Genomic DNA, 18,846 nt, shown 5'->3' with positions numbered 1-18,846 from the left:
CCACTTCCAACCCAGCTCCCTGCTAATACACCTTGGAAAGTGGCAGAAGTGGCTCAAATCACTGGGCCCCTGCCACCCACGTGGGAGACTCAGATGGAGTTGAGGTTCCTGGCTTTAGCCTGGCCCAGCCACACCTGTTGAGGAGTGAACCAGAGGATGGGAAATTGATCAATCTTTCTCCCTCCCTCTGTAACTGCCTTCCAAATAAATAAATATTAAAAGACACTGAGCTAGACGATAACTTTTTACATGAGGCAGACTAGGATTTTGACAGGGTTTTTATGTTACTTAGTTGATATTGAGGTAAATAGATAAAACTAATATTTCTTATCACGTATAAGGTTTTTTATAGAGAGTGGATCGCTTATCCATGAAAATTGCATTATTTTGATAAATGGGCATTTTTTTAAGGCTAATATAAAGTCAGCACAAGGTAAGCAAAACCAATTTTATTTACTACTTGAATTGTAATGTTACAGGCTACAGCGTACGCCTATCAAACTCCAGTGTTTCGCCTTGGATCCTGTATCTTCAGCCAAAGAAACTATAGGGTACATTGTTCTGGACTTAAGAACTGCTCAAGAAACCAAGCAGGTATTGACCTTTGGTGCTTTGTTAACGATAATTTTCAGTAGATACCAAATTGATGAAAAAGATACAAACTGATAGACCTGATGGCTCAGGCATAGGCTTACATGACCACTTTTGTTTAGTCTACAGTCACCAAACTTTTTTTTTTTTTTTTAAAGATTTATTTTATTTGAAAGACAGTTACAGAGAGAGGTAAAGTCAGAGAGAGAGGTCTTCCACCCGCCAGTTCACTCCGCAAGTGACCGCAATAGCCAGAGCTGTGCTGATCTGAAGCCAGGAGCCTGGAGATTCTTCTGGGTCTCCCACATGGGTACAGGGGCCCAAAGAGCTGGACCCATCTTCCACTGCTTTCCCAGGCCATAGCAGAGAGCTATAAGGAAATTGTCCCTGATCTCAGTCCTGTGTTCTGGTTGCTGTTAACTCAAGCTTAACATCGTTCAGCCTGTACGCTTCCTTTTCCGAGATGGACCCCTTCTCTTCCCATGTTCCTTGTTCCTTGTTCTCTTCCCATGTTCCTTGTTCCTTGTTCTCTTCCCATGTTCCTTGTTCTCTTCCCATGTTCCTTGTTCTCTTCCCATGTTCCTTCTTCCTTGTTCTCTTCCCATGTTCCTTGGGTTTGTTACCTCTGCTGTCGTGGTGGTCTCCCCTGCTTCATCACTCCTAGCATTCCTTACGTAGTGGAGCAAGTGAGGGTGTCGAAACACCACGTGTTACATCCAGCCAACTGTCCCCTATCCTCCCCTCAACAGCTCGGCGTCCTGATTCCTGTCTTAGTGCTTTTTCCTAAGTACCCTCAGACCTTTCTGTTCTTACTGACTTGCAGCAACCATCCTTTCAGTTTTTCTTTGGTCACAATTTTCTTAAAATAAAAAGTTTTTTAGAGGTGTTTAAAATATCTCTATTCTGTATTTTAATCTTAAATTAGAATCCTTGAGAAGAAAAATGTGTCTGTTACTAAAATTTTTACTGCTGATAGCAAAGATAGTTGTACATGAAACGGACCAGCCCAAAATTGGAATCATGTAAAAGAAGCAGGAATTTTACAGTGCTTTAAAAGAGGACCTGTATCTCCCCTAGCCTTTGGTTACTGGTCACCTGTCTGCCTGTAGTCACTATCCTGAAGAGCGTTTTCCTTCTATTTTTTTTTTAAGATTTATTTTTTATTTATTTGAAAGAGTTACAGAGAGAGGTAGAGAGAGGTTTTCCATCCACTGGTTCGCTCCCCAGATGGCCGCGACGGCCAGAGCTGCGCCGATTCGAAGCCAGGAGCCAGGAGCTTCTTCCAGGTCTCCCACATGGGTGCAGGGGCCCAAGGACTTGGACTTGGGCCATCTTCCACTGCTTTCCCAGGCCATAGCAGAGAGCTGGATCGGAAGTGGAGCAGCCGGGACTAGAACTGGTGCTGATGGATGCTGGTGCTTCAGGCGAGGGCTTTAACCTGCTGCGCCACAGCGCCGGCCCCAGGGTTTTCCTTCTTTATTCTTACACTTGAACTAAAGGCCCTGATTGGGTACCTGACATTTTTTTAGGCGACTTTTCTCTTGCCACAGGCATATCAGTGGAAGGCACTTGTGCATTGAGTTTGGTTGCAGAGAACACAAATGCTCTTTGGGTGGGAAAGCCGAGGGAAGAGGCGATGTCTCCCAGTGTCCTTGGTGTTCCTGGGCTTCAGGATAGTTGGCTGGCATATTTGTGAACCAAGTTAAGGAGCAGGGTTTGAAAGGATTAGTTTTACGAAAGTCGGATGCTGTCTGCTTGTCCTCTTGTGCTCACCAGCAGAGGTGCTTGAATTGTCTAGTGCAGCACTGAAGGTTCAAAGTAAAGTGGCTTTCTGTACAAAAATAGTAACTCAACAAAATCCACAATTACTTCTCTAAATTACATAACGGAAAAGTAAAACTGTGAGTAGCTGAAAATAGTCTCTTCCAGCTTATCCTTAAAATTAGAAAATATTTGTCAAATACAGCAAAAATACACTATATTATGCATTTTAATCTTTAAAATCAGTTACATATTTTTTAACAAATCGGAAAGCCTTGCTAGTGCTGTTTTCTGTACCAGATGCAACTGAACCATGAAGCAGCAGATTTTGGTTGTCATCAGCATAACCACCGGTTACTGTGTTTTTACCTAACACTAGTCAGGGAGAGAGGGCTGCTTCCAGGAATGCAGATGGTGGCCCCACTGACCAGTGGTTCCTGTGCTGGGGTACACAGAGCCCAGAGCCGAGGCTTGTTTCTGGCTGGAGTGAGGTGGGGTGATCTCTGAGGTTCTCTAGGGAAGGCTGGAGGTAATTGAGAATACTTGCGTCCATGAACAGGCTTTTGTTTCAGGAGCAAGCAAGTGCCTGGCTAAACATTCAGAACTCTACTGTCAAGCCTTCACTGTAGTTTTATTTTCCTAATTTGATGTAAACAGAATAAAGCAGGAATTGGCAGGAAGAAAATGTATAATAAAGTGGTGGGAAATTACAAGGTAGAGAAACAGAAAGTTGGAAGTTTCTTGCTGCTTAAGGAATGTAGTGGGATTGGGCCTGTAAAGTTCAAAGATACACATACAGACTCTTCCCTCTCATTGCTCTACCTTTTGAAGCATGGGCACGTATGCAACAAAGACAATCCAAAGTTCTCTCTTTTTTTTTTTAATTAATTTATTTGAAGGGTAGAGTTACAGAGAGAGACAGAGAATCTTCTATCCACTAGTTCACTCCCCAAATGACTGTAACAGCTAGGGCTGTGCCAGGCTGAAGCCAGCAGCTAGGGTCTTCTTCCAGGTCTCCTATCTGGGTGCAGGTGTTCAAGGACTTGGACCATCTTCTGCTGCCTTCCAGGCGCATGAGCAGGGAGCTGAATTGGAAGTAAAGCAGCTGGGTCTCGAGTGGTACCCATATGCAATGCAGGCGTCACGGGCAGCAGCTTTATCTACCACGCCATAATGCCAGCCCCAACATTCCAAACTTCTTTGTGGTATTTTCTAAGAGACAAGCGACTTTGGGCTTGCTGAAGTAGGATTAATTTCTTTGGAGGAAGTCTTTTTTTAAGAGAAAGTGCTGCAAAACAACAGCAAATTAATCACGACCTTACATACATTTTCTAGTCCTTTTACTTTCTAATTGTTAATGAGTTTTGTTGTTATTCTCTAGGCACCAAAATGGTACCAGTTGCTGAGTAATAAATACACCAAGTTCAAGTCAGAGATACAGATAAGCATCGCTTTGGAGACAGATACAAAGGCACCCGTGGATAGTTTTAAAGCAAAGGGAGCCCCTCCTCGAGATGGAAAAGGTCTGTTGTGCATCATTTCTGAACATGTGTTTTGAGTCATTGATGTTCTGAGTAGAACTTTAGGAAGGCGAGGGGGAAGCGTATGTCCTGGGGATCTGTGGAGGCTGTGAACTGATCGAGTGTAGTGCATCGGGCAGATACTGTGACGTCACACGCATGCAGCACTGGATGCTCTTACCTCTTGTGTATACGTCTTAGGGAAAGCTTTTTTCCTGCTTATTTCATATATAATGCAACAGTGCAGGATTGTATTGGTTTTGGAAATTTCTACTTAGGAATATTTTCCTCCTGGGTGAGTGTAAGGAAAGCCCAGTGTGATACATTGTTTTTTATTAAATCAACTATAACTCAAAAACTTTGTTTTTCCTTTTTAATGAATTTTGTTTTGTACAACAATTTCAGACTCAATTTCACAACAAAATTGAGTGAACCTGCAGAGCGTTCCTGCATGCGGCCTCTTCTCACACACAATGTCCCTTACTGTCAGCATCCCAGCACCAGAGGGGTAGTGGCACGACCGAGAAACCCACACTGAGATGTCAAGGTCACCCATGCTGTAGTTCATATGAGTAGCTCTGCAGATACCTGCGTAACGAGGTTACTTCCTGTTGTAACAGAATCTGGGATATTTAGAAGATCTTCTGTCTCCTTCCTTCCTGTTGATCCCTTGCTCCCTTCGAGCCTAGGGCAGTGAAGCCAGCTTCTGTACTAACTGGCTGTTCGACATTTTTTACCTCTTTACATAGACTTTGGACTCACTTTGTCAGTATCTTCAAAATAACTTGTTGGGATTTTGATTGGGAATGCCTGAATATATAGATCAACTTGAGCTCTGATGTCTTGGCAGTACTGTTTCCCTATCCTGCAACAAGCATTATGTCTCCATTTATTTAGTTATTTGATTTCTTCGATCAGAATTTTGTAGTTTTCTGCATGCAGATCTTGTGTATATTTTGTCAAATTTATACATAAGTATTTCACTTTTGTGGATATTGCTGTAATTGATAATGTGTTTTATTTCAAATTCTATTCATTGCTTGTGTTTGCTTGATCTTGATCTTTTTTTGAATGTTTCAAGTTTCTTAAGTATGATAGGATATTTGTGGGTACTTTTTTGTATCTGTTGATGCAATCACATGATTTTTCCTATTTAGTCTGTTGATGTGGTTGATTACCTAGATTGATACATGAATGTTGAATTAGCCTCACATACCTGCTATAAATCCCCCTTGGTAATGGAGTACTCATGATCACTTTATACTTTGTTGGAGTCACTTTGCAAATTGAAGATTTTTTGCACCTGTAAGTGTGTTCCTAAGAGATATTATTGGTCCATCTTGTTGATGATGACTTTAATATGATTTTTTGTTATCAGGAATTTGCTCGCTTCATAGAATGAGTTAGGAAATATGCCCTGTTTTTATCTTCCGAAAGGATTTCTAAATTGCAAGGCAGCATTAGGCCAGTTAGCAAGGACTTACGGAGTTAAACGAGTTTGGTTGAACTTGCCATTGAGCCTGTCCGGATCTGCGTTCTGTTTTGGACGTTTGTTTGGTATTGATTCAGTTCCGTTAGTAGTCTGTTACAGAAACAGACTATTTGTGTGATTTTGGCAGAAGTTGTCTTTCAACAACTTAGTCCATTTATCAGATTATCAAGTATGGGAGTGAACTTGTACTCAGCATTTTTTTTTTCTTCTTTTTTTTTTTGACAGGCGGAGTGGACAGTGAGAGAGACAGAGAGAAAGGTCTTCCTTTGCCGTTGGTTCACCCTCCAATGGCCGCCGCGGCCGGCGCACCGCGCTGATCCGATGGCAGGAGCCAGGTACTTATCCTGGTCTCCCATGGGGTGCAGGGCCCAAGCACCTGGGCCATCCTCCACTGCACTCCCTGGCCACAGCAGAGGGCTGGCCTGGAAGAGGGGCAACCGGGACAGAATCTGGCGCCCCGACCGGGACTAGAACCCGGTGTGCCGGCACCGCTAGGTGGAGGATTAGCGTAGTGAGCCGCGGCGCCGGCCTGTACTCAGCATTTCTTTATTATCCTTTTGATATCCGTGGGCTATGTAGTGGTATCTCCTCTTTCATTTCTGAAAATAGTTTGTGTTCTTTCCCTTCTATATTCTAACTTAGCCTGGCCAGAGGCTTTCTTGTTTATTTACTTTTTACAAATTTATTTATTTGAGACGCAGAGTTAGAGGGAGAGACAGGGAGAGAGGTCTTCTATCTCCTGACTCTATCTGCTGATTCATTCCCCAAAGGGCCTCAGTGGCTGGAGCTGGGCTGATCTGAAGCCAGGAGCTTCTTCCAGGCCTCCCATGTGGGTGCAGGGGCTCAAGCACTTGGGCCATCGTCCACTGCTTTCCCAGGCCATTAGCTGGATCAGAAATGGAGCAGCCGGGACTCAAAATGGTGCTGATACGGGATGCCAGTGCCACAGGCAGAGGCTTAACCCACCATGCCACAGCGCCAGCCCCACATTCTGGCTTTTATTTACTAATTTATTGAACCAGCTTTTGATTCTGTTGATTGTTCTCCATTGATTTCCTATTTTTAGTTTTAAAAAATTAAGAGGTCAGTAAATTTTCTTTCGCTTACTTGGGACTTCAGTACCCTTCTTTTTTTGATTTTCTAGGGTGGAAGTTAAGATGATTGATTGCAGATCTTTGATCTTTTGTGATGAATTCCCGTGCATCAGTGCTATGAGTTTCCCTCAGAGCAGTGTTTTCATTGCATCCCACAAATTTTGTTGTGTTAGTATTTTCATTTACTTCAAGATAATTTTTAGTCTCTTGTGCGATTTCTTCGACTCCCCCCCCCCCCTTTTTTTTTTATTTGACAGGTAGAGTTATAGACAGAGAGAGAGAGAGACACAGAGAAAGGTCTTCCTTCCGTTGGTTCACTCCCCTAATGGCTGCGCTGATGTGAAGCTAGGAGCCAGGTGCTTCTCCTGGTCTCCCATGCGGGTACAGGGTCCAAGCACCTGGACCATCCTCCACTGCACTCCTGGGCCACAGCAGAGAGCTGGACTGGAAGAGGGGCAACCGAGACTAGAACCCGGCGCCCATATGGGATGCCAGTGCCGCAGGCAGAGGATTAACCAAGTGAGCCATGGTGCTGGCCCCTGACTTACATGTTATTAAAAAGTGTGTTGTTTAATACACAAGTATTTGGGAATTTTCAGCTATGTATCTTTCTGTTACTGTTTAGCTTATTTCTGTTGTGGTCTGAAAGCAGACGTGTCTTGATTACCAAACTTTTAAATTTGTTAAGGTGTTTTGTGGCCCAGAATATTGTCTGTTGGTTAATGTCCGACGGAAAGGGAAGTGTTTGCTGCTGCTGTTGAATGAAGTAGTGAAGTAGTCTAGAAATATTCTTTTTTTTTTTTTTTTTTTTTAAGATTTATTTATTTGAAGGTCAGAGTTACACAGAGAGAGAAGGAGAGGCAGAGGCAGAGAGAGAGGTCTTCTCTTCCGCTGGCTCACTCCCAAGATGGCCGCAACAGCTGGAGCTGTGATGATCCAATGCCAGGAGCCAGGAACTTCTTCCCAGTCTCCCACGTGGGTGCAGGGGCCCAAGGACTTGGGCCATCTACTATCCTAGGCCACAGCAGAGAGCAGGATCAGAAGTAGGGCAGCTGGGACTTTGAACTGGCGCCCACATGGGATGCCAGCACCACAGGCAGTGGCTTTATCTACTACGCCACAGCACCGGCCCCAGAGATATTTTTTTATTTATTTTTTTTAATTTATTTGACAGGTTAGACAGACAGAGAGAGAGACAGAGAGAAAGGTCTTCCTTCCGTTGGTTCACCCCCCAAATGGCCGCTGTGGCTAGAACTATGCCGATCCAAAGCCAGGAGCCAGGTGCTTCCTCCTGGTCTCCCATGCGGGTGTAGGGCCCAAGCACTTGGGCCATCCTCCACTGCCTTCCCGGGCCACAGCAGAGAGCTGGACTGGAACAGGAGCAACCGAGACGAGAACCTGGTGCCCATATGGGATACTGGTGCTGCAGGCAGAGGATTAACCAAGTGAGCCAAGGCGCCGGCTCTAGATATTCTTAATATCCAGTGGATTGATGATATTGTTCAGTTTGACTAAGTCTCCACCGATTTTCTGCTTGCTGAATCTGTCCATTTCTGATAAAGGGATATTAAGGTTTTCAGCTATAGTAATGGATACAGCTATTTCTCCTTGCAGTTTTACATGGTTTTGCCTCATATACTTTGGCGTTTATGGTTACATATATACACATTAAGGACTGTTAGGTCTTCTTGGTGAACTGACTCCTTTATGATTACCCAATACCTCTGTTTGTTTCTTAACTTCCCTTGATCTGAAGTCTTCTATGTCCAAAATTACATAATGGTTCCCACTTTATTTTGATTAATGTTGGCATGGTATATCTTTCTCCATCCCTTAATGTTTAATCTGTGTTTGTCTTTATATTTAAAGTGAGTTTCTTATAGACAACAGTGGTTTTTTTTTCTTTTTTGGTCTGACAATCTTTGTCAGAGGCTCCACCCTAATGACTTTATCTAATCCTACTGACTTCAAAAACGCCTCACTTCAAATGCCATTCATTGTCAAAATAAGGTTCCATCCTTTTGATAGCTCATAATAGAGATTTAATTTCCACACATGAGGCCTTTGGGAGTACTCAAAACACACTCACACCATAACAGTATTTGGTATACCATGAATATTCAGAGTGATTATTGGTACCTTTGTTTTAATGTCAGGCATATTTGTTTTCCATTTGTTCTCCTCGTTCTTGTCCCACTCTTTTCGGTGGTTCTGTATGATTTCATTTTCTGTTTTCATAGCATGTCAGTTATACTTTTGTTTCCTACTTTTTAAAAAGTGCACTAAAGTTTTCACTTTGGGTAGTTTCAGTACCTGATAGTAAGCAAATGTTAATACTGTCCTCTTGTATTTTATATCCTTGCTTTCATTTTACTTGCTAGTAAGTATCTATATCTATACACACACACACACACACACATATATATATATATGTAGACACACACAAGCATAATTGAATAAAGTGTTGCTATTATTTTGGCTTCACACCATTAGATCAGTTAAGAATTAAAAAGAGGTTTTTTTCACTTCACTTAGTTGTTCTCCAGTGCTCTTCAGTTCTTTGTATAGTTCTAAGTTTCTGCCTCGTCTCAGTTACTTGAAGAATGGCGATTTCGCTTGTTTCACTAGGGTGGCCAGGTCCCTTCAGTTTAGTTTGTCTGTGAAAGTCTGTTTTTCTCTTTCACTTTCTAAGGATCATCCACCAGGCACAGGATTCTAAGTTGGTGGATTTTTCTCTCTCAAGACTTTAAATATTTCACTCCACTGTTTTTTTTTTTTTTTTAAAGATTTATTTATTTATTTGAAAGCTGGAGTTACACAGAGAGAGAAGGAGAGGCAGAGAAAGAGAGAGAGGTCTTCCATCCACTTGTTCGCTCTCCAATTGGTTGCAATGGCCGGAGCTGTGCCAATATTAAGCCAAAAGCTAGGGACTACTTCTGGGTCTCCCACGTGGATGCAGGGGCCCAAAGAATTGGGCTGTCTTGTACTGCTTTCCAAGGCTGTAGCAGAGAGCTGGATTGGAAAGTGGAGCAGCCGGGACCCGAACTGGCGCCCATGTGGGATGCTGGCTCTGCAGGTGGCGGCTTTCCCTGCTGCGCCACAGCTCCGGCCCCTACTCTTTTCTCGCTTACATGATTTTTGAGTAGTCAGATGCAATTCGTATCTTTGGTGCTCTCTAAGATTGCTGAGTCTGTAGTTGGTTGTCTGCACTGAATATGGTACAGTTCTCAGTAATTGTTGCTTCATGTACTGCCTTCATTCTGTTCGTTTTTGTATTCCCATTACGTGCTTATTACACATCTTGTAGTTCTTACACAGTTCTTGTATATTCTGAGTCATGTCTTTTTGTTTTGTTTTTAGAATTTTCAGTCTTTTTTGTGTTTGCTTTCTAGTTTTGGAAATTTCTGTTGTCATAACCTCAACAGTGCCCAATCTGCTAATGAACCTATCAGAGAAAATCTCCATTTCTGTTGGAGTATGAAAAAATTGTTAACAATAAATTAGAGAGTGGAGAGACACAGAGCTCCCAGCTGCTGATTCAGTCTTCAAATGCCTGTAAGCACAGGGCAGAAGTTGGGAGCTGAGAACTTCATCGAGGTCTCCTGTGGGGACTGTGGGGACTTAACCATTGGAGCTGTCACTGCTGCCTCCCAGAAGGTACACTAGCAGTAAGCTGGAGTTGGGAGCAACAGTACTTCGTACAGGATGGTGGGCATCCCAGTCTGTGTCTTAGCGGCTTGGCCACGCACCTGTTAAGTACTACTTTCTATGGTAGAGAACTCTAAGAAGCCTTCAGAGCCAAGTGTCACCTGCCTCTTGGGCATCTTCATCTGATTGGCTTTATAGGTACTATTAACTGAAGAGATGGACAAGTGTCAAGACATGCATTTTGCCAGGAATGGGCCATTCTGAAGCCAAGAGCCAGGCACTTAATCCAGATCTGCCATATTGGTAGAAGGACCCAAGTATTTGAGTCATCTCCACTGCCTCCCAAGGTGTATATTAGCAGGACTGTAATCTGGAGCAGACCTAGAAGTTGTATCAGTGAACTCCAGTCTGGGATGCAGGCTGTGGCAAATTCTTTTTTTTTTTTTTTTTTTTTAAAGATTTTATTTATTTATTTGAGAGGTAGAGTTATAGACAGTGAGAGGGAGAGACAGAGAGAAAGGTCTTCCATCCCTTGGTTCACTCCCCCAGATGGCCACAATGGCTGGAGCTGTGCTAATCTGAAGCCAGGAGCCAGGAGCTTCTTCCCCGTTTCCCATGCGGGTGCAGGGGCCCAAGGACTTGGACCATCTTTACTGCTTTCCCAGGCCATAGCAGAGAGCTGGATTGGAAGAGGGGCTGCCGGGACCAGAATTGGCACCCAACTGGGATGCCAGCACCGCAGGTGGAGGATTAACCTACTGCACCATGGTGCCGGCCCCGAGGCTGTGCCAAATTTTGCTCTCCCCCCTCACCCCCCACCTCCACTCCAACCCCTACCCCAGCCCTTTAATCAAATTGAAAAACCCTTGTCTCTCTGCTGTCATGTCATACTGAAACCTACTTGGTTACATTGGACGCTTTCAAAATTGTGTTTTGATTTTCCCTGATTCTTAGAAAGCTGTACAAATACTTCGAAGTAGTAATCAAGGAGACCCTTTATGGTATGACCTCTGCTTATCTCTCCAGCCACACTTCTTTCTTTATGCTAGTGCTCATTCTGTGATTTAGCACACATACTTACGTTGGTTTTTCAGCTGGAAGCTTTTGCTTTCTTCTTTGTACATATTGCTTCCTGTCTAGGACACTCCGTGTTGTCTGTTCAGTCGTCTTTGTCTTTGTCTTTGCCAAGTCTGGTTCATTCTTAATTTCCCGACACTAGGAAACCAGTGATAAATGCCTTTTCTATGTGATTTATTAAATGAAGTTTTAAAATGTCCCATTTCAGAATGACTCTTTATGTACAGCAACAAAATGGTGATTAAGTTAGGTTTCTTTGGAGAATGTGTGAGAAATTTGAAACTTGATTGAAATGTTCTCTTTCTATGACAGTTGCCAAATAAGTTAGAAAATACAATCAGCTTTTAAAAATCTTACGGTGGTTTATGACAGACTGCCAAGTAATGCATGTTTTCCTCTCTGCAGTACCTGCCAGCTTGTCGAGGCTTGACCCCAAGGATATCGTGGTGGTGCTGAATGAGGAGGGAGGCTACCATCAGATTGGACCTGCAGAGTATTGTACTGACTCCTTCATTTTGTCAGTCACTATAGCGTTTGCCACCCAGTTGGAGCAGGTAAGGCTTTTGCTAAGGTTAATGATTCATGAATTGCAAAACATTCTATTTGTAAACCCGACTTTTAGGTATCAAAGATTTGCAGGTTGGCCTTTTTACTTTTGAAAAATTAGTTTAAAAAATGTTTTCTTTCATACTGGAAAGCATTTTTGCTAAATAGAGTTTGATCTTGGTCAGTAAGAGAATGTGTTAAATCTCAGACTTTAGGAGAATGATAAACTGTTTCCAGTTAGATGGTATGACGTTGTCAGGACTGACATAAAAGGATTTTTAAAATTCATTATTTGAGAGGAGATTGCAAGATGGAGGAATAAGTAGGGAGCTTACTGCTCTAGTCTAGGGGAAGACAGTTTTAAAAAAGTGTGGAGAGTGCAGTCTGAGGGAAGAGTGAGGGAGAAAACTGCAGTGGAAACTCCACACGAGTTAGAGGGACGCTGTGGATCTACGTGGAGGGTGTGGAAGCGCAGCACGAGCAGCCAGGAGCCTCCGCACCAGCTTTGGAGAGTGAGGTGAGACCGGACTGCAGCAGCCCAAGCCATTGGCAATAAAGCTGTGGGGAGAGCCTGGCATGAATTCAGCTTGGAGTCCTGTGGCGGACAGTGTACCTGCCAGCTTAGAGGGGAAAAAAAAGGAGCACATTTCTCTCTCCTGAGCCACCTGACAACGGCATCCTGTAACAAGCTGAGAGAAGGCGGGTGCCATATTGGACATACAGCTGTGCCAGCTTGTGTCTGCACTCCCAGGAACCAGCTGAAAGGAGATACTGAGTCGTGCTGGGAGAATTGACAGGGTGCTGGGTACCAGTGACTGTGGGAACCTGTGCGCTGGGACTGTGAAAACCCTGGTTGCATGGGAGGGCACAGAGTGTGGTTGGGACTCTGGGCAGAAGCTGTGAGTGGCTCCACACACTCGGGGCTCCCTGATATCCTGGGGAGGGCCATTGCTGCAGGATCTATGCTCACACTGAGATCTACATGGATACTATGTGTGGTTTTGGGTGAAAATTGCACCCGCCGTGGCTAGCTCATGAGCCTTGGAGGAGAGGAAGTGAGTGTGAGACTACACCAACAGAGCTGAGCACACCACCCCCTCTGAAAAGAAAGATCTACCATGCCCAACTTGAGTGTCACCTTGGACACTTGCCTCCACCTGGAGCACTGGACAGAGCTGCCTGGGCACACCCTGCATATACCTCTAGGTATTCACCAAAAGAGCAGACAGTCCACTAAGCCCACAGAGGTGTAGTAGAAAGATGAATCAGGGGAAAACCAAACCAAGTATCTCTACAAATGTTTGAAAATAAACACACAAATTCAAGAAACAACAATAAGGAAAACAGCATGATGCCCCCGAAAGGCATCATGGGTAGTATGGTGAATGGATTAAAAACCAAGACTCATCTATTTGCTGCCTACAAGAAGCACATCTCATCAACAAAGATAAATGCAGACTGAAAGTGAAAGGATAAAAAAAGATACTCCATGCTAACAGAAATCCAAAAAAGAGCTGGTGTAGACATCTTAATATCAGACAAAATAGACTCTAACACAAAAACTGTTAAAAGAGACAAGGGCACCATGTAATGATTAAGGAAGATGTGTCTATAGTAAACGTATATGCACCCTATTACAGGGTAACTGGCTATTTAAAATAAATGTTAATGGATCTAAAGGGAGACATAGACTCCAATACAATAGTAATGGGAGAACTTCAGTAGTCTACCTTCAGCAGTGGACATGCCACCCAGAAAAAAAATCAGCAAGGAAAAATAGTTAATCAACACTATAGACCAAATGGACCTAACAGATAGCTATAGAACTTTTCATCCTACAGTTGCAAAACACATTCTTCTAAGCAGTCCATGGACTTTCTTTAGGACTGACCACATGGTAGGCCATAAAGCAAGTCTCAGCAAATTAAAAAAAAATCAAAATCATAGCACGTATACTTCTCAGACCACAATGGAATGAAGTTGGAAATCAACAACTCAAGAATCTCTAGGGGGCCGACGCTTTGGTGCAGTCGGTTAATGCTCCACCTGCGGCACCGCCATCCTATGTGGGCACTGGTTCTAGTCCCGGCAGCTCCTCTTCCAATCCAGCTCTCTGCTATGGCCTGGGAAAACAGTAGAAGATGGCCCAAGTCCTTGGGCCCCTGCACCGGCGTGGGAGACCGGGAAGAAGCACCTGGCTCTTGGCTTCAGATCAGTGCAGCTCTGGCCATTGTGGCCATTTGGGGAGTGAACCAGCGGACAGAAGACCTTTCTCTCTCTCTTCCTCTCGCTGTCTGTAACTCCACCTCTCAGATAAATATATAAAAAAATTTTTTTTAAAAAGATTCTCTAGAACACATGCAAACACATGGAGACTGAACAACATGCTGAATGAACAGTGGGTCACAGAAGAAATCAAAACAGGAATGAAAAGACTTTTGGAAAACGAATGAAGATGACAGAACAACATATCAAGACATACAGGACACAGCAAAAGCAGTGTTAAGAGGAAAGTTTATAGCAGTTGGTGCCTACATGAAGAAATTGGAAAAGCAATACATCTCAAGGACCTAGAAAATCAACAGCAAACCCAATCCAAAATTAGCAAGAACAAAGAAATAATTAAAATTAGAGAAGAAATAAACATTGAAAAAAAATGCAGATCAGCAAAATGAAGAGCTCATTTTTTGAAAAAAATTAAATTGATGCACCATTGGCCTAACTAATGAAAAAAAAAAAAAAAAAAAACAGTGGGAAAAGACCCAGATCAGTAAAATTAGAGGCACAAAAGGAAATGTAACAACAGATACCACAGAAATAAAAAGAATCATCAAGAATTACTATGAAAACCTGTGTGCCAACAAATCGGGAAACGTAGGCAAAATGATGGATTCTCATACACATGCAACCTACCAAAACTGAGCTTCATAAAGATCTAGAAAACATAAATAAACCAATAACCAAGAATGAAATTGAATCAGCAATTAATACCTTCCAAAAAAAAAAAAAAAAAAGGCTGGATGCTTCGTAGCTGAATTCTACCAGACATTTAAAGAAGTAACTCCAATTCTCAAACTATTCAAAATGATTGAAGGGAGGGAATCCTCCCAAACTTCTTCTATGAAGCCAGCATCACCTTAATTCCTAAACCTGAAAAAGACAAAACAGAGGAAGAGAACTGTAGACCAGTTTCCCTGATGAACATAGTTGCAAAAACCCCCAGCAGAATACTAGCCTGTGGAGTCCAGCAACCCATCAGACAGGGCTTATCACTGGTATATGGGGACGGTTGAACATTGACAATCAATGTGATATATCCCATTAACAATTGGAAGAACAAAAACCATATGATTAACTCAATAGATGCAGAGAAAGCTTTTGATAAATTAGAATATCCGTTCATGACAAAAACCATAAGCAAATTGTGTAGAGAAGGAACATTTTGCTTCAACACAATCAAGGCAATTTGTGACATCCACATGGCCAGCATCCTATTGAAAGGGGAAAAGTTGGAAGCATTCCCACTGAGATCTGGAACCAGACAAGGATGATCACTCTCACCATTGCTATTCAATATAGTCCTGGAAGTCTTAGCCAGAGCCATTAAACACAAACAAACAAACAAAAAAGAAATCAATGGGATACAAATCGGGGAGGAGGAAATCAAACTGTCCCTATTTGTAGATGACGTGATTCTTTGTATAGGGGATCCAAGAGAGTCCACTGAGAGACTACTGGAAAGTCAGTGCCATGACTGAGAAACTTCTAAGATCAATCCCATTCATAATAGCTACAAAAAAATTAAATACATTGGAATAAATTTAAGGGCATTAGAGATCTCTATGATGAAAATTATAAAGCATTAATGAAAGAGATAGAAGAAGACCCCTAAAAAGGAAAAATCTTCCATGTTAATGGATTGGAAGAACCAATATCATAAAAATGTCCATACTGCTCAAGGTAATTAATAGATTCAGTGTGATACCAATCAAAATACTACGAACATTGTTCTCAGATGTAGAAAAAATGATGCGAAATTCATAAGGAAACAGAGGAGACCCTGTGAATAGCTAGAGTAATCTTGAACAACAAAAACAAATTTCACAATACCAGATTTCAAGACATACTACAGGGCAGCTATCATCAAAACAGGCTGGTACTGGCACAGAAACAGAGGCATAGACCAATGGAACAGAATAGAAACGCCAGAAATCAGTCTACACATCTACAACCAATTTCTTTGACAGTGGAGCTAAAGTCAATGCCTGGAGCAAGGAGAGTCTCTTTTACAAATGCTGCAGGGAAAACTGGATCTGCACATGCAGAAGTATGAAGCAGGAACCCTACCTTACACCTTGCACAAAAATCCACTGAAGGACCTAAATCTCATGTTGCAGAAACCCTGGGTAACATTGGCAGAGACAATGAGTTCTTCGGAAAGACCCCAGAAGCACAGGCAGTCAAAGCCAAAATTGACAAGTGGGATAACATCAAATTGACAAGCTTTTGTCCTGCAGAAGAAACACTTGGGATAAGGAAGACTCAACTGACAGAATGGGAGGAATTATTTGCAAACTGTGCAGCTGATAAAGGCTTGATATCCAGAATATAAAAAGAGCTCAAGAAACTCAACAACAACAAAACAGTCCAGTTAAGGAATGGACAAAGGACTTAAACAGGCGTTTTTCAAAAGAGGAAATCCAAATGGCCAACAGACGCATAAAAAAATTCTCTGGATCACTAACTGCGGGAAATGCAGATCAAAACCACAATGAAGTTTAACCTCACTCCTGTCAAGATGGCTTTGATAAAGAAATCAACAAATGACAAGTGCTGACGAGGATGTGGGGGGAAAAGGCACCCTAATCCGTTGTTGGTAGGAATGTAAACTGGTGCGGCCAATGTGGAAAACAGAATGGAGATACCTCAGAAACCTGAACATTGACCTACTGTATGACACAGCCATCTCACTTTTCGGAATTTACCCTAACCGAAATAAATCAGTATATTGAAAGAGTGGTCTGTACCCTTAATTTCAGTGCAGCATAATTCACAGTAGCTAAGATATGGAATCAACCCAAGTGTCTGTCAGCTGAGGACTGGATAAAGAGATCAGGGGTATAACATCATGGAATACTACACAGTGGTGAAAAGAAGAAGTCCTGTTGTTTGCAATAAAGTGGATGCAACTGGAAAACATTCTTAGTGAGATAAGCCAGTCCCAAAAGGACAGATGCCATGTGTTCCCTTTTAGGTATTAATCGAGTACCTGAGGTGTAATCTGTAGAAGTAAAATGACACTTTGAGAAGTGATGACTCTGGGCCAGTGCCACGGCTCACTAGGCAAATCCTCCGCCTGCGGTGCCGGCACACCGGGTTCTAGTCCCCGTCGGGGTGCCGGATTCTGTCCCGGTTGCTCCTCTTCCAGGCCAGCTCTCTGCTGTGGCCAGGGAGTACAGTGGAGGATGGCCCAGGTGCTTGGGCCCTGCACCCGCATGGGAGACCAGGGGGAAGCACCTGGCTCCTGCCTTCAGATTGATGCAGCACACCGGCCACAGTGGCCATTGTGGGGTGAACCAATGGCAAAAGGAAGACCTTTCTCTCTGTCTCTCTCTCTCACTGTCCACTCTGCCTGTCAAAAAAAAATAAAATAAAAAAAAAAAAAGAGAAGTGATGACTTGATGACTTTGAACAGTGCTTGTCTCAACAGTTGAGGAACAGTTTTTTTTCCCCCATACTATTTGTTGAACTCTGTACTTAGTGTAGTGTTAATCTTATGTGTATAAAGTTAATTGAAAATAGATCTTAGTAAAAAGTAAGAATGGGAATAGGAGAGGGAGGAAGAAGAAAGATGGAAGTGTGGGTGGGAGGGAGGGTAGTGTAGGAAGAAGCAGTATGTTCCTGGAGTTGTATTTATGAAATGTATGAAGTATGTATACCTGCACCGCGGCTCAGTAGGCTAATCCTCCACCTGGTGGCGCCGGCACCCGGGGTTCTAGTCCCGGTCGGGGTGCCGGATTCTGTCCCGATTGCCCCTCTTCCAGGCCAGCTCTCTGCTTTGGCCAGGGAGTGCAGTGGAGGATGGCCCAAGTGCTTGGGCCCTGCACCCCATGGGAGACCAGGAGAAGCACCTGGCTCCTGCCTTCGGATCAGCGCGGTGCACCAGCTGCAGTGCGCCGGCCGCGGCTGCCATTGGAGGGTGAACCAACGGCAAAGGAAGACCTTTCTTTCTTTCTCTCTCTCTCTCTCTCTCTCTCACTGTCCACTCTGCCTGTCAAAAAAAAAAAAAAAAAAAAGGCTACTGGGAAAATTTACTATTTAAGTAATGTACTTCTTGTAGAAATTTGAAGTGTTAGGAATACTTTTCCTCTGTAATATGTAATGCCTGTTCACAGTAGCTCCAGGGTGCACACTGCATTCATCAGGAGACAGTGAGTACACAAATGTGGGCTTTCTGTACATTAAAGGAATAGAGTACTGATACATGGTACAGCACGCATGAGTGTTGAAAATATGTTGAGTGAACATGTCTAAACAGAAAAGATCACATACCGTATTATTATTTTACGTATTGTATCCAGAATAGGAAAAGTAGCAACCAAAAGCAGGTTTGTGGGTCCTGGGGCTTAGATACGGGAGAGTGGGGCGAGTGAGTGCTTAATATGAATGTTTTTGTTTTGATCAAACTAACCATTTAGCTTTTTCTTTTTTCTTACTCAGAGGCAGAGTGAGAGGTGGATTTTTGGCCTGCTGGTTAAGATGTTGATTGGGGTGAACTAAATATATTAAAGCCATTTCCTGTTGATGGACACATTAAATGTTTACAGTTTCGTGTTTCACAATGTTCTAGTGAACGTTAAGGATCTCCTAGTAGACACTTTATGTTTCATAGGACGGGAATCCTGCCTGTAATCATAAGACTGGCAGCTCGGAGAAGTAGTACGGAGGGCATCCTTTTGTAGCTGTTAATTCACAGTTCTCCAGGTTTTGGCAGAGTAACTAAAAAACTTTTATCAAAAGCCAAGGGTAGATATTATATGTTAAATCGCTTAGATTAAGACTTTGTTTTAAAAGTAGAGCCACTCTGAGGGTGGAGTAAGGATGAGAAAAGATAAAA

General features: G+C 42.9%; 1 protein-coding gene across 6 annotated transcripts in view; it reads left to right on the top strand.

Annotated features, from left to right (window-relative positions):
- Positions 1-18,846, top strand: part of CEP120 (centrosomal protein 120) — a 68,174-nt gene that overhangs the window by 7,128 nt on the left and 42,200 nt on the right. For 4 of the 6 annotated variants that reach the window (XM_002710153.5, XM_051844123.2, XM_051844124.2 and 1 more), the window contains 3 exons: positions 480-594; positions 3,734-3,875; positions 11,589-11,737. In XM_002710153.5, the coding sequence (XP_002710199.2) occupies positions 480-594; positions 3,734-3,875; positions 11,589-11,737 (406 nt within the window). The remainder of the gene's footprint in view (positions 1-479; positions 595-3,733; positions 3,876-11,588; positions 11,738-18,846) is intronic. The other 2 variants (XM_070076048.1, XM_070076047.1) reach the window with 2 other exon arrangements.

The sequence above is a fragment of the Oryctolagus cuniculus genome, chromosome 6 (assembly GCF_964237555.1).
Source record: "Oryctolagus cuniculus chromosome 6, mOryCun1.1, whole genome shotgun sequence".
Taxonomy (NCBI): domain Eukaryota; kingdom Metazoa; phylum Chordata; class Mammalia; order Lagomorpha; family Leporidae; genus Oryctolagus; species Oryctolagus cuniculus.
Note: the sequence above shows the minus strand (reverse complement) of the source record. Positions and strands in the feature narration are given on the sequence as shown.